Source organism: Apteryx rowi, unplaced genomic scaffold (genome assembly GCF_003343035.1).
Source record: "Apteryx rowi isolate R43461 unplaced genomic scaffold, aptRow1 scaffold_41, whole genome shotgun sequence".
NCBI lineage: Eukaryota > Metazoa > Chordata > Aves > Apterygiformes > Apterygidae > Apteryx > Apteryx rowi.
Genome location: NW_020450621.1, coordinates 2,030,796 through 2,044,509, shown reverse-complemented (window position 1 = coordinate 2,044,509; position 13,714 = coordinate 2,030,796). Strand labels below are relative to the sequence as shown.

The 13,714-nt window shown below is 66.1% G+C and overlaps 1 protein-coding gene across 1 annotated transcript in view; it reads left to right on the top strand.

Moving 5' to 3' along the window:
• Positions 1-3: 3 nt before the first annotated feature.
• The window catches only part of USP43 (ubiquitin specific peptidase 43), a gene marked incomplete at its 5' end in the record, with an annotated part of 30,968 nt that continues 17,257 nt past the window's right edge, over positions 4-13,714 (top strand). The window contains 3 exons of the mRNA XM_026075731.1: positions 4-210; positions 4,253-4,381; positions 9,755-9,855. Coding sequence (XP_025931516.1) covers positions 4-210; positions 4,253-4,381; positions 9,755-9,855 — 437 coding nt within the window. The remainder of the gene's footprint in view (positions 211-4,252; positions 4,382-9,754; positions 9,856-13,714) is intronic.

Below are 13,714 nucleotides of genomic sequence, written 5' to 3'. Positions count from 1 at the left end.
GGCGCGCAGGGGCTGCGGAACCACGGCAACACGTGCTTCATGAACGCCGTGGTGCAGTGCCTGAGCAACACGGCGCCGCTCGCCGAGTTCCTGGCGCTGGGCCGCTACCGCGCCCGCGGCGCCCGCGCCGAGGTCACCCACCGCCTCGCCGCCCTCGTCCGCGCCCTCTGGACCCTCGACTACACGCCGCAGCTCTCCGCCGAGTTCAAGGTACGGCGCGGCCCCGGCCCGCAGCACCCGCCTGCACCCACTRCCCCTGCCTGCACCCACCTGTGCCCCTGCCCGGAGCACCCGCCTGCCCCTGCCCCCCTTCCCCTGCGGCACCCGCCTGCACCCGCTGCCCCACTGATGCTGCCTGGCTCTGTCCTGCCTGCAGCACCCACCTGCGCCCAGCCCWACCTTGCCTGGCCCTCACCGGCAGCACCCACCTGCGCCCGTCCCGTCCTGCCCTGCAGCCGCAGCCCTGCTCCCAGCCGGGCCGGCTCAGCCYGGAGCCTGCAGCCACCTGCCTCTGTCCTGGCTGGGGGTCTGAACCGTAGCTGTGCCCCCCACGCTGCCCTGCGACCCGCGCCRGGCTGCGATGTGATAAGGGTGACCGTGGCGCTGCAGGCGAGCAGTGGGGGGTCCCCCTGGGGACAGGTCCCCGTCCTCCCGGGATGCCTCCTGGTTGCGGCGCGCTCGCAGATTCGGGGTGGTAAGGGGGGCTGCGGGTGGGGGTACCGCCAGCAGGATGGTGCCCTGGGACGAAGCTCGGCCCTGGAGCGGCGGCCCCGCTGCTGGCGGGAGGACGTCTCCGTGCCGCTGATGCTCATGTGTAGCGCGCGGAGGGGGTGCTGGCCTGCGCGCTGATCGAGGCACTGGGGCGGCAGGTGCAGCGGCGGGCACTGTGTTCAGCCCAGCTCCCGTCCCCCCCCACCACGCTCAGGGTGTCTCTCCCCGCGGGGTGACACTTCGCCGYGGACCCTTGCCCAGGAAGGCTCGGGAGCTGCTCTGCTGCGGTGAAAGTTTGCAAAAAGTGCTTCGAGGGCAGAGCCGCGGGGAAGCCTTGGGGGCGTGGGGCTCTCCGTGGGCGGCAGCGCGGCTCCCACCGGGTTAGCGCCCGCGGGAGGGGCTGATCCTGCGCGGCAGGGGCCGGGGTGCTGGCCGCTTTGCCCTCTTTGCCACCCTTCCTTTGCCRCCCCGAGCGTCGCAGGGGCTGCGGCGGGGAGCAGGCGGCGGCTCCCGGGGCAGCAGCCGCTCGTCTCCTTCGCTTGCCTTGCAGCAAGGCATCGCGCCCTTGTAATAGCGGGCACCGTGTTTCTGTGCTGTGCCCTCTCCTCCCAAACACACGCTTAGGCACAGAGCGTGGAAAGAAAAGAAACGAGAGAGGAAAAAAAAAACAAACCAAAAACTTGTAGCCTTAACTTTGAATTTCTTCCCTCCGGGTGGTTATCTGCGCGTTGCATGAATTTCCAGCTCCGCTTTTCTTTTCTTTTTTCTTTTTTTTCATCTGCCTTTAAAATAAGATCTCTTGCGGCAACATGAGAGTAGGGCGGATTTACGAGAGGCTGTAAAGCCCCGCAGGCCGTTGAGCCGAGTCCACGGCTTGTTTTATTTTCAGACGCTCTCCGTCGCGGCAGGCGCTGCTGCGCTGGCTTTGCTCCCTCCGCCGCGTGGGGTGCCCGGAACGCCGGCGGCAGGCGGGGAAGGAGCTTCAGGGCCCGATTTGGGGATTGYAGGGGATTTCGGGCGCCGCTGGGGGTATTTCCCCGCGGAGGCGTCGCGTACGTGCCGCGGTCAGAGGCAGCCAAGCCGAGGGGTTTGCAGCGTGCCGATGCGACCCGCCGCTCCGGCAGGTCCGAGCTTGCTCCATCAGCTGATTATAAAAAAAAATTGCACAGATGATTAGGATTTCTTCCAGCGCTGGCAAAGCAGAGGTTTTGCAGCTGAGCCGATGAAACGGCTCTTTGCTTTTCCTCCCCGAGAGCGAGGTGACCGCAGGCTGCCGGGCTGCTGAACCTCGCAGACCCCGAGCTCGCGTCCTCGGCCTGGAGGGAGCTCGCGGGGTTCCCTGGGCTCGCCGGGCTCTTTGCAAAGAGCGGGTTCCCCCCGGCGCGGGGGGGGACGGCGGCTGTCGGAGGCGCCAGCCGGTTTGCGGCGGGCGACGTGGCCCGGGCGGGATGGAGCTGCGCGTTGGGCACTGGCGGGGGCGGCGAGGGCTCCTCTCGCTGTGCCGCTGCGGCGTTTCCAGCCTTGGCCCCTCGCTCTTTCCGCCCTTTCCCTTAGCAGCAGCCCGGCGAGAGCGAACCCCCCCACGAAGCCGCGGAGCTTCGGCGSCGCGAGGGCAGATGGATGCTGATCCGCCCGAAGGCGGCTCCGTGGGGGCAGGCGCAGCGAGCTCGCCGGTTTGGGGCCTCCTCCGGACCCCGGCGAAGCCCCTCGGCGTGCGCGGCTTGGGAGGAGGGTTGCAGAGCGGCTGAGCCGGGGCCGTGGGGACGCTCCGGCCCCAGGGGCCGCGGCGCGGGGCGCAAAGGCACCGGTGGGGCGCAGCCGGCTGCGACCCAAGAGGAAGCGGCAGGGCGCAGCACGGCGGCGGGATGGGGACGGGGTGGGCGCTCGCTTTGGGCCCTGCTCCCGCCCCTGCCCTGCGGCTCCCGGGGGTGCAGCTCCGGCCCCTCCGAGGCCACGGTCCCGTTGCCGGCCCCGCTCGCCCCAGCGGCTCTCAGCGCTGCCGCCTCACGGAGGCGTCGGGGCCCGGCAAGGCCGGAGGCAGGTCTGATTCCCCGGGGGCGGCTCTGGGCGTTCGGCATCCTGCAAAACCTCTGCCGCGGGCGGGCGAAAGGTGTCCCCGGGGCTCTGYGGCGCTGCGGTCATCCCCGGCCGGCACGGGCACAAACACACCGCCGGTCACCTCTTGGGGACGGCCGCTGTGCACCGGGGCTGCCTCCTCTCTGCCCAGCTGCTCCTCTTCGCTCTTCATCCCCCCCTGCCCCACCGAGGCGCCCCGCGCCGCCCCGTTAGATGCCCTTGGGAGGGGGACAGGGCTGCGTGCGGTTCCCCGCGCGCTGCGTTGCGACGGCCGCTTGAGCCGGGCAGCGACGTTTCTGGTCCCCCCCCCGCCGCCCCGTTCTCGCCTGCTCCGGGACTTTTGGTCTGGTGCAGCCCCTGGGTCCCTGGCGGTTCGTGACCTCCGAGGTGGCATCAGGTTCGCCACCACCCAAGCGGCTACGTGAGCTCGGCCGACGGACGGGCCTCGAGGACGAGCCGGGGGCTGGGGGGGGGATCCCCGCTGTGCCCCGCATAGGGCCTTGGTGCTCGGGCCTTGGCCCTGCCGTGGGCTCCCCGCTGTGCCCCCGGTGAGTCCCCTCGCCTTGCCGGGCCGCGGCGGCCCTGGGTGCAGCGGGGCTGCCGGGGCGCCCTTTGCTCGGATGCGGGGAGAGCCGAGGCCGGATCCCATTCGCGGCGTGCAGCGCTGGTGCCCCGGAGCGCGCGGAGGCATTGCGTAGGCGGTGGGTTTCTCCGGGGGTCAGCGCACCGGGCGAGCGGCTGGGTGCAACTTGCCGTGTTCGATGGAAGGGGAAACTGAGGCACGGCATGGTGCCATCAGCGCGGAGCGGACCGCGGTGGCAAGGCGCAGAGCGGCTGTGGGGCAGCCGGGGGCCGGCGCGGGTGTCGGGGGGCCGCAGTGCCGGGTTTGCCAGGGATGCGGGAGACTGCGGGAGCTGCCTCGGTGCGGGGAGCGCGTCAGGGGGGAGGGAGAGTATTAGTTCATTAAAGGCTCTGCAGGGCCGTTAGCTGATCAGCTCTGTAATTAGGGAAGGCTTCGTTATCGGGATGTGCCAGCCGCCCGACGGGAATCGGAGAGGGTGCTGAGTGCTGGGGCGGCGCTGGCGGGCGGGATGTGCCGTCACGGCCCCGGGCGCTCTGCAAAACCCTCTCGTCCCTGCCTGCGGGGTTGGCTCGGCTGCACGAATTGCCCTCGTCTCTTGTAGACGTGCAGCGTCACTAGCCTCGTCCCCGGGGTGGGGAAACTGAGGCACGGGGCGGCACCGGGCTGGCTGCCTGCGAATTGGGGGGGGGGGGGGTTTGGCAGCCGGGGCATTGGGGACCCTCCTCGTTCCCCCGCGGGCTGCTGGCACTGGTGGCTTGGCAGGAGCGGGGGTGTCCCTGGGGGGCAGCAGCGGCGCGTCCCCGGGGAGGTTGGGGGCGCGGGGCCGGCGCGTCCTCCGCCGGCGGCCCGGGCTCAGCGGCGCGCCGTCTCCTTGCCTTGCAGAGCGTCGTGGCCCGGCACAGCTCGCAGTTCCGGGGCAACGCGCAGCACGACGCCCTCGAGTTCCTGCTCTGGCTGCTGGACCGCCTGCACGAGGACCTGGGCTCCCCCTCGCCCGCGCCCCGGCCCCGCGCCCAGCACCAGGGGGGGGGGGGGGCCCSGGGGGGGGGGGGGGCCCGGCGCCGCGACCCCTCCGCGTCCCTGGTCCCCGCGTTGGGCAGGCCCGGCCCTGCCGCGCTCGGCTCGGCTCCGCCGCCACGTCCCCGAGCGGCCTCGCGGGCGCATCGCCACCGCGGCCGGGGTACCGGTGGGGGGGACTCGCGGCCGTGACGTCCCGTCTGCTTCCGGAGCCTCTTCAAGAGGAGGAAATGGTTGAAATGGGCTTTTTTGCCCCGGGGGGCCGCGCGAAAGGCAGCTCCCCGCGCGGCCGTGCGTCCCCCGCTGCCACCGCCGCGCAGAGGAGACGGGGCCTGGGGACACGGATGGGGTCACTGGGGGGGGGGGAGAAAAAAAAAAGAACTTTCCGTGGAAATTTGGGGGCTTGAAATAGCGCTAAAACGGCCACCGAAGGGAGGATTTTGTGTGGATTTTGTGTGGATTTTGTGTGGATTTTGAAGGCCGCGGTGGCAGGGCCGGCTTTGCTTGTGATCCAGCCCGTGCCAAGGCCTGAGGAAACCGGGTTATCGGAGAACGAAAGGTCTGGGGCCTCGGCAGCGGCGCCGGATGCACAAAACCTCCCTGTGGTCGTTTAATGGTTGTTTAACGAGACGTCCGACGGGGTCCCGGCGCTGTTCGGTTTCAGGACCGGGCGCTCCGCCGCGCCGGCCGGAGAGCACGGCTCCCCCAGAGCGGGTCCGCGGGGYGCCGYGTGCTCGGGTGGGCTCGCYGCCGGCCCCGCGCCGCCCGCGGCTCTTCCCGGTGCCCTGGGAAAAGCGTGGAATTGCCATGGGTGAAAACATGCGAGTGATATGAAATAAGTGAAGGGGCGAGTGGCGGTGAGGCTGAGCTGGCCTGGAGGGGGGGGGTCTGTGACGGGCTGGCATCGTCCAGCCAAATGGCGTTGGTTTTATTTATATATTAAAAAAAAAAGTGTGTGTGTGTGTGTATATATATATATAAAATATATATATACACACACATATAAAAAATATATGTGTATGTATAAAATATATATATTATACAYATTACTTTATATATATTATATACCCATAGCTCATCACGTCGGCCYACTAACCTGCGGACTGAACGGGTCTCCGTGGCCGCTGGTGCAGCCCCGCTGCGTATCAAGGCTTTGCTGCTCCTAGGGATGGAGGATGGATTAGGGATGGATTTGGGGGCTGATTCCCCCTGGGGGCTTGGTTTTTTTTCCCCCCCTCGTGAGAGCAGGCTGGAGGCATCTCACACGATGCCCGGGAATGGCTGAGAGCGGAGCTGTCTCTCTGCGGTCCCGGCCCCGGTGCCGCAGATGGGCCAGCGGCTCCGGGTGCTCTGATGGCGCAGGGTTAGTGCCTGGTTTTTCAGGAAGGGAAACRGAGGCTGCGAGGAGGAGCAGGCAGACCGGCCGGGTGAGGATTTGAGTCCCGGATTGCCGCATCCCGAGCGAGTGTCCTTCCCATCCAGCACGCTCTCCTTCTGCTCGCGACCGCCCAGGCGGGGAACAGCCTCAGTATCTCATTTCTATTGCRCTTGCAGAGCGATTCCTTTCCAGCTGCCCATATCTGCCTTTTTTATTATTGTTTTTTTAATTATTATTGCTTTTCTTTTTTTTTTTTATTGTTGTTCCCTTAGTTTTACCAATGCCTCTTTCGGGAATCGCTTGCCAGCCGTGTTCAAAAGGCTCATTAGCTTTCCAGGGCACTGAACGCATGTCACCGGGCGGACGACAATGACTCGATTCAGCAAGCGCCGGCCGTATTTTTCCAGCCGGTGGCCTGTCGGCGCTTGTCCTGTTTTCCTTCCCGTCCCCGCGCGCCCGAGGCTCTGCTAGCGCAGCTCGCACCCTTTCGCAGCCCGCGTGCAGCCTCGAGCCGCKGGTCCGCTCCCGGCGCCGCGGGGCGCTGAGCAGCTCTGCGGAGGGACGGGAGTCGCAGGACCCGGCACCCGCGTTTCCCGGGAGCGTTGGCTCCCGGCGAGGCCGGCTCTGCGTCGGCGCCGGGCGCCCTGCCGGCTGACCCACTTTCTGCCGCGCTCGGTGCGTCTTTTCCCCTAAAAATCCCTCCCGCCGCGGGTGCGATCGGGTCTGCTGATGGCTGCGGCTGTGCCGGGAGCCACTGGCGGGTGCCGCTGCGGGACCCGGCACGGTGCAGGTTGCTCTGCTGGGTTGGCTGAAACAGCCGCAGCCTTTGCCCTTTGCGGGGTGGTTGCTGCAAAAATAAAATAAAAATAAAATAAAATCAAGTGTTAAATGGTCCAAAATGGTCGAGGGGCTCCGCTGCCGAGCGTAGCAGGCTTTCGCAGTGAGCAGCTGAGATTTGGTTTCGGACCTAGCCGGGACCCCGCACGAGCACGGCCGTGGGGCTGTGTCGCCCCTCCGTATTCGGGCTCCACGTATCCGTAGCGTGAGCAAGCGGGATGCCCAGGCTTGGTGCCGCRCTGGCGGGACGCCCGGCCCCGTTGCTCCCTGCTGTTCCCAGGGCGGGAGGCCGGCACTGGGAGGCCGGCGGGCACCAGGGCAGCGAGGTATCTTTGACCGGGCCGGTCTGGCTGCGTAACCCGATCGCGTCTCGGCTCCCTGCAATTTGAACAAGATCTTCCGTCGCTGCCTTTTGTTTCCGCTGGAGGTAGGAGGCCGGGGAGCCCCAGCCGCTTGCGCTCAGCGCTGCCCTTGCCTGACAGCGGGAGACAAAGCTATGGAAAACAATTCCCTGCCTTTAGGTCCGCGGCTTTGATCAGGGAAGGAGAGGCGGGTGGGAAAAGCTTTTTCTGCCCTGCAGAGCTTCTCATTTTAAAACAACCAGGAGTTTTTTTTCTTTTTTTTTTCTTTTTCTTTCTTTTTCTTTTTTTTTGGCTGGCAGCTGAGGCCGCAGGCTCGTCCTTAGCCAGGTCGGATATCGGCACATCGCACCGGCACCGTGCGCCCAGTGGCCAGGATCCCCCCTAAATTGGCAAAAACCATACCTTGGCATGAGGCTGGCTTAACCAGAGGGAGAAATATCAGATGTGTTTAATAGTCTCCCGCGGGGTCGGGCTTTGGAGGGCGCGCGCCGGGCTGCGGTTGGTGTTAGGCAGGGGACGAGGACGCTGGGTCCTTTCTGCCCATCCATGGGGCATCTTTGGCCGATCGCCTCCCCGCCGGTGCATCCGGCACCTCTCCCACCCCGCTGCTTGCCGTGGCCCTTGGGCAGCGCCAGGGCTCTGCTCTCCCGGCACCTCGCCCAGGGCTGGCCGTGCAATGAGAAAAATGAGCGTATTTGACCTAAAAGCCTGTTTTAAAAAACAAAAAAAACAAAAAAAACCCCTTTTATTCTTTTTTTTTTTTTTTTTTCCAGTCAAAGGAAGATCTGTCTGGATCTCCTGCTCTCCCAGTGTAGAAATGCTGCTTGCCCGCTCATCCGAGGAGCACCGAGCATTTAATGGGCAATGATTAATTAAGCCTCGCGATGGCTCTAGGATGCGGGAAAGGATGCGGTGGGATCATCCTGCTGCCATGCAGCTGCCCGGCCGCTTCGCGGGGCAGGGAGGGAAGGAGGCCGTGCCGGAGGGACCGGCAGCGACCACGGGGCACGTCCGGCCACAGTGTGTGTGCAGCCCCTGGCCTGGTTTTTCCCCAGGCGTGCCAAATCGGATAGCCACGTCCTTAACATCCGCCGGCCGGGGGAAAGCTCCAGCCTGCCGGTGCCTTTCCTTGGGGCTGAGCTGTGCCGTGGGGCAGCCGCACCGCTGTGCTGCAGGGAGACCGGAGGCCGTGCCTCAGTTTCCCCGTGCGGCCGCGAGCGGGAGCAATGGTGCTCCCCTACCCTGGGTATTTAACTGAAATTACTGACGCTGGCAGGCTGCTCGTTACGCAGGGAATACGCTGCGATTTGGGAAGCCAGTGTAACTCCTTCCAGTGGGAGCGGGCACCAGGCTCCCCCTTCCCTGTGGTGGCTCAGGGGCACCATCAGGGCACTATAAAAACCCTTTTCTCCTGGGAAAGGGGGCAAAAATGTTGCTCTTGGGCCTGGGGTCACACCAGGACGTGCTGCAGAGACGTTGCCGGAGGAAGGGGTGCAGACGTGTGGCCGCCCCCCCGGCGGGCTGCTTGCACCCGGTCCGGATGCCAGCAGGGATGCGGCTCCTCCGCTCGCATTGGGTGCAGGCTGTGCTGACTCCGGGGTGTCCCCACCGCCGCTGGCCGGCATGTCCTGCAGGATGGGGGTGGCAGCGATGCCGAGGTTTAGCCCCTCTTTGCACCCGGCTCCGGGTTATGATCTGGAGCCGCAGCCAAGGAGGCGGCCGGTCGCCAGCAGAGCGAGCGCAGTGCCAGCCCTGGTGCGCGGTGCAGGCGGGCGCAAAGGAGCTGCTGGGCGCACGGGTGCTGCCGGCCAGTGCTGTGCCAGTGGGGGCGATTTATTTATTTATTTATTTATTATTATTATTATTTTTAAGCTTTCTGTTGCTGATCGTTTGCATGAGGTTGGTTTGTGCACGGCAGCGTCTGCCTCTTGGAAAAGCAGCGCATGCACCGGCTCTCGCCTAGGTGTGTGCATGCAAATGGGAGTGCGTTGGAGAGCAGAGTGGGTGCTGGGGTGCTGCGTGCACCCCTCTGCACCGGGGCCGCTCCGGCGCCACACGGGTCTGCAGCCACATCAGACGCGTGCCCGCGTGGGGGCTTGTCGCGGAGGAGACCGGCTCCCAGCGCTGCCTTTCTCCCCCCGCCGAGCTTTCAGCAGCCCCCTGCTTTCTCCCGCTGAAGGTGCCCGTGACGAAGCAACCTCTCGGCCTCCCGTTTCGACGAGCCGACGGAGCTGGCTCGCCAGGGCTTTCCCTCGGGGCGTTTCGGCAGCGTTTGTGCTGTGCATCCGTATCTCGAGCTCCGATTTTGCAAGGCGCCGCAGCAACCTGGATGCGAGGCCTCTCGGGGTCCTGCTGCGCAACCGCCTGCTCCGCGCTCCTGCCTGCGGGGCTGGTGTCGGAGCAGGGATGGGGTCCCTGAGGAGCGGGGTCCGCTTCCGGGCCAGTCGACGTGGCTGGCTGGGACGCGGCCCCGGAAGCCCTCCCGAAGGGGAGACCCCACAGCACGGTGAGGGTCACCAGTGGGCTTTGCAGGGACCCGGGCAGGAATCGCTGTTGCAGCAGCGAGGAGCTCGGGGACGGTCCCCGTGCCGAGGCGGGACGCGGCGGTGCAGCCCCGCACGCCGTTTCGGTGGCCGGCGAGGGTCAGCCCTGCGGGGACGCCGAAGCCAAGCTCAGCCCCGGATCCCCACCGCGCGCCCCCCACCTCCGTGGGGGAGCAGGATGGAGGGGGGGGGGGTCTCCTTGGCTCGCCGCAGCCCCGGCTCACCCCGCTCGTCTCTTCCTCCGCAGCCCGGCCCGGATGAGAGCGGCGACGCCGGCAGCGCCCCGCCGGCCGCCCGGCCTCCCCGCGGGCAGAGCTTCGTGCAGAGCCACTTCCAGGCGCAGTACAGGTGAGCGGGGAGCGCTGGCAGGGGCCGCAGCGGAGCCGCCTGCCCCAGCCCTCCGGCCGGCATCGGCATGGGGGGCGCAGGACCGTGGCCTGGCCGGAGCCGGGATCGTGCTTGCAGCRTGCTGGGAGGGAGAGTCGCTCCGGAGGGATTTTGCAGGCAGCGCTGCCCACCTGCCGCCCGTGTGGCTGGCACCCGCGGCTTGAAGTCTGGCGGTGCCGCAGGCCCGGGGACCGGAGCGGCTGCAGGCTCCTCCTGAAAACGTTTCTTGATCCAATTCCACGTGAGCAGATATTTTTGCAAGCGCAGAGAAGAGGGAGGCTTGGGCATGAACCCTTCCCAGGTAGCAAATCCTCTCGGAAGCCAACGGCGTCCTGCGGCTCCCCATCCTGCTCGCAGCCCCGGGGCTCCCGCCCYGTGCGGTTAGTTGGCCCAAAAGCTCCGGGACTGGCGAGACTTGGGTGAAACCGGCCCTTAGGTGCACGCTGCGATCCTGGTGGGGCCACCCGGGGTGTGATTCCCTGCCCGGAGTCGCTCTTCCGGAGGGTCCGAAGCAGCTGTTCGGGAGAGGAGGCTGAGCAAGCAGCCGTCTTGCTGGGATGCTGATGCACCTTCCACTGCTGCCAGCCGGATGCAAATCATCGGAAGGGCTAATCCGGAGATGAGGTCCAGGAAACTGTCGAGACATGAGATAGCAGAGCTCCCTCGGAGTAGGGAGCGACAGAGCTGTCGCGGGGGCTGCTGCCTGGGGACGAGGCCTGGGTGGGTTTGCAGTGAAAAGCAACTTGTTTCACTGCCGCCTGATCCAGAGTGGGAGTCGGAACCGTGCCCTGGGCTCTGGCTCCGCCGCGGACGGATGCCCGGTCGCGCGGGACAAGCGGGTTAGCAGGCAGCAGCCAGACTCCGGCTCTGCTGAAGCTGGCGCTGAAGATTTGCTCGGCTGAGCTCTTCTGCGAGTGCCGGCAATCTCGGCAGCTGCTGCCAATACCGGGAAGAGGGCCAGGAAAATCCCCRGCGCTCTGCAACCGCCTGGAAAGCAGCTGGAAGCGTTGCGTCGTCTCCACGTTGGGCCATGCCTCCGAGCTCTCGGCTGTGCGTCGGCCCTGCAGACCGCGCGCGGAGGGCGAGGGGGGACCCGGCTCATCCTCGAATACCCTCGTGCAGGAGCTTGCTAYGGCTCGGCGACGGGCGGAGGAGGCACTTGCTGGGATTTCCGAGCGCCGGCCGGCTGGACTCCGGATCCCCGCTAGCGAACAGCCGCCCATGGGATCCACCCGGGGCAGACGCTCGATCCAGCGATGCGTTTTTGAACTTGCAACGGGGGATTTTGCTTTAGCTAGCCAGCGTTGCTCAAAACGGGAGCTTTCCCTGTGCGTTTATAGCTCACTGCCGGAAGGCAGCCTCTTTCCCGGCTCCTCCTGAGCCCGCTTGCCCACCCCGGGAGCGACGCCRGCCGCGGGAGACTTCTGCTGCGACAGCTCGTTTCGCTCAGCGGCAGCGAGTTTGCTGGCAAAGCGAACCGCTCTGCTGAGCCCGGCGGGCCGGGGAGAGCTTCGCTGCTCTGTCCGCAGGGGACGCGGCCGGGGCTGCTGGCRCCGCGCAGACAAAACACGCGTCCCTCCGCCCGCGGCGGTGGAAGCGTGCTTCCTCCCGTCCCTCTTCCTCGGCTCGGGGGGCCGGGAAGGGCTGCGGGTTTGGAGGGGAGTTTTGGGTGCTGGGGTGATCTGCACCYGAAGGCAGGTGGATACAAAGAGCTGTTGAAGCCCGGAGTGTGTTGCACCTGCCAGCCCATATGGGTGGCTTCCCCTGGGCTAAATTCGCCCTTTCCGGTTGAGTTTACCAGGGAAAATTTGGGATGGAAAGCGTGGTGGGCTTTCTGCCCTTCCTAGCTGGCCAGGGAGTTCCCTGGGACCATGGGCACCACGGACCACATCTCGCCTCGCCTCCCCGGGGCAGGGACGGGTCCTTCTCCACAGCGTTCAGTCAGTCCCTGAGGCGGGAGCTCCCTTCCCCATCGGGAATCCCACGCTCCCRGGTTAATCGCTGGTGAGACCTAGCGCTTTGCCCGCTCTCCCGGGCAGCGACGGGGCAGAGCCGGGCCGGCGGGGCTGCGGGCTCCGCATCGCCGGCGTTGGCCCCGGTGGTACCGCGTTTCGGGAGCCGGTCACCCCGCCGTAGCCGCGGGCATTGCTCCGGCCATCCCTGTTCCCCTGCCACGGCGTCGCAGGCGCCAAGGGACATGCCCGGCATTGCAAGTCCTTCCTCCTCTCCCAATTAATTCCTCGCCGTGTAGGAAGAAAGGCACTTTAATTTCCATTAGCCTGTCCGCGCGTCGAAGCTTGTCTATATGCAAAAAGATCTGTTAATTTGCGTGGCTGCTTCCCTCGGAGCTCGGCRGGTCTTAGAGGTGACGGATAACTAGGGCTCTGACCAGAAAGGATTTTGATTTGGTTTTTAATTTATTTCTCCCCTTTTTGCTGAATAAAAAGGAGGGGGGGAGAGGGGAAAAAAAAACAACACGAAGGAATTAAAACGAAAGGGTGAGGTAAGCTGGTTGCCGGCGTTAAATATTAATTTCAGCGAGGCTTTGATGGAGCGTTTCCTCCGGGATGATGTAGGAAATGAGTTTCTTTGTCGGGAAGGTGTCCCGGGTGGCAGCGGGCTCCTGCGGCCGCCCGCGAGGTGCCCGGGGGGGGCTCGGCCGGGGCAGCGGCAGCGAAACCTCGCGCGGCGCTGGGGTCCCCAGCTCGGGAAGGAGGGGGAGTCGCGCGCCCGGAGGGTTTCGTCTGCCTGGACGGCAGGGAGGCTTTCAGGGCCGTTGCGAGAAGATGCTCGGGGGGGGCTCGGCGCTCCGGTTAAGGTGAGCCGGGCCACGTTCAAAGCCAGCTGGCTGCTAATCCCTCCTCGGGAGCAAATAACGGAGTAATAAATGCCGCCGCCGCGGTGCGTGGGAACGGGTCGGATGCCGAGCAGAGGTCGGCCGCGCAAAGACCCGGCCGCGCTCAAGGCCGAAGGGATCCGCTGGCCCCGCGGCTGGATGCGAAACCGAGGGATGCTCYAGCGGTGGAAAAACGAGCTTGAGCCCGGGTTGAAGCTCCGGCCGCCACGATTCAGTCCCGCTCGCACCGCCAGCTCTGGGCCCCCTCTGCCCGGCTCCGCGTGCAGCTCTTCCCTCRCCGGGCTCACGCGGACCTGCCACCTGCCTGTGCTTTTTTTTTTTTAAGTTGCCAGGTACCTCTTGATCTGGAGCCTTTTTTCCTTAAAGGTTAAGGCAGGCAGCGCTGTTCCTTTGCCTTCCAATCTTTCCGGAGATCAAACAAAGCTCCGAGCAGCAAAGAGCACGCGGAAATGTCAGGGGCAGCAGGCAGCTGTCAAAAAAACCAACCCCAAAATCGCTCCGCCGTGGCTGCGACTTAAAATAGGTCGGGTTGGCTGTCCGAGCCCCCCCGGGCAGGCGCCTCCCGCGCCCCGGCTTTGGCCAGCTTGAGGAGCAGCCGGCCGCTCTGCCGGCCAAGCCGCGGGGTGGCCCCGGAGCTGATGCCTCTTCCCGGCTTGCTGGCAGCGAGCGGTGCAAGCGCCGTCCCCGTCTGCCCGCTCGCGTCGGCGAAGCCTTTCCCGGGACGCGGGGAGGGCTTGGCCCCGCCATGGGGGTCGTCGCCGCTCGGAGAGGCTCTGGGAGGGCGAGCGGTGAGGGCGGGAGTGTGCCGTGCCGCGATCGGCAGGGCGCAGGCGCTCCGGAGCGGCTGCCAGCCTGGGCTGCGAGGGGCAGAGATGTTCGCCTCCCCGTCGGCGCCTGGGAGCTCCCCTGAGCCCCCTGGCCACCCCGCGGTGCCGCCTCGCTGCCTGTGCCTCAGTTTCCCCA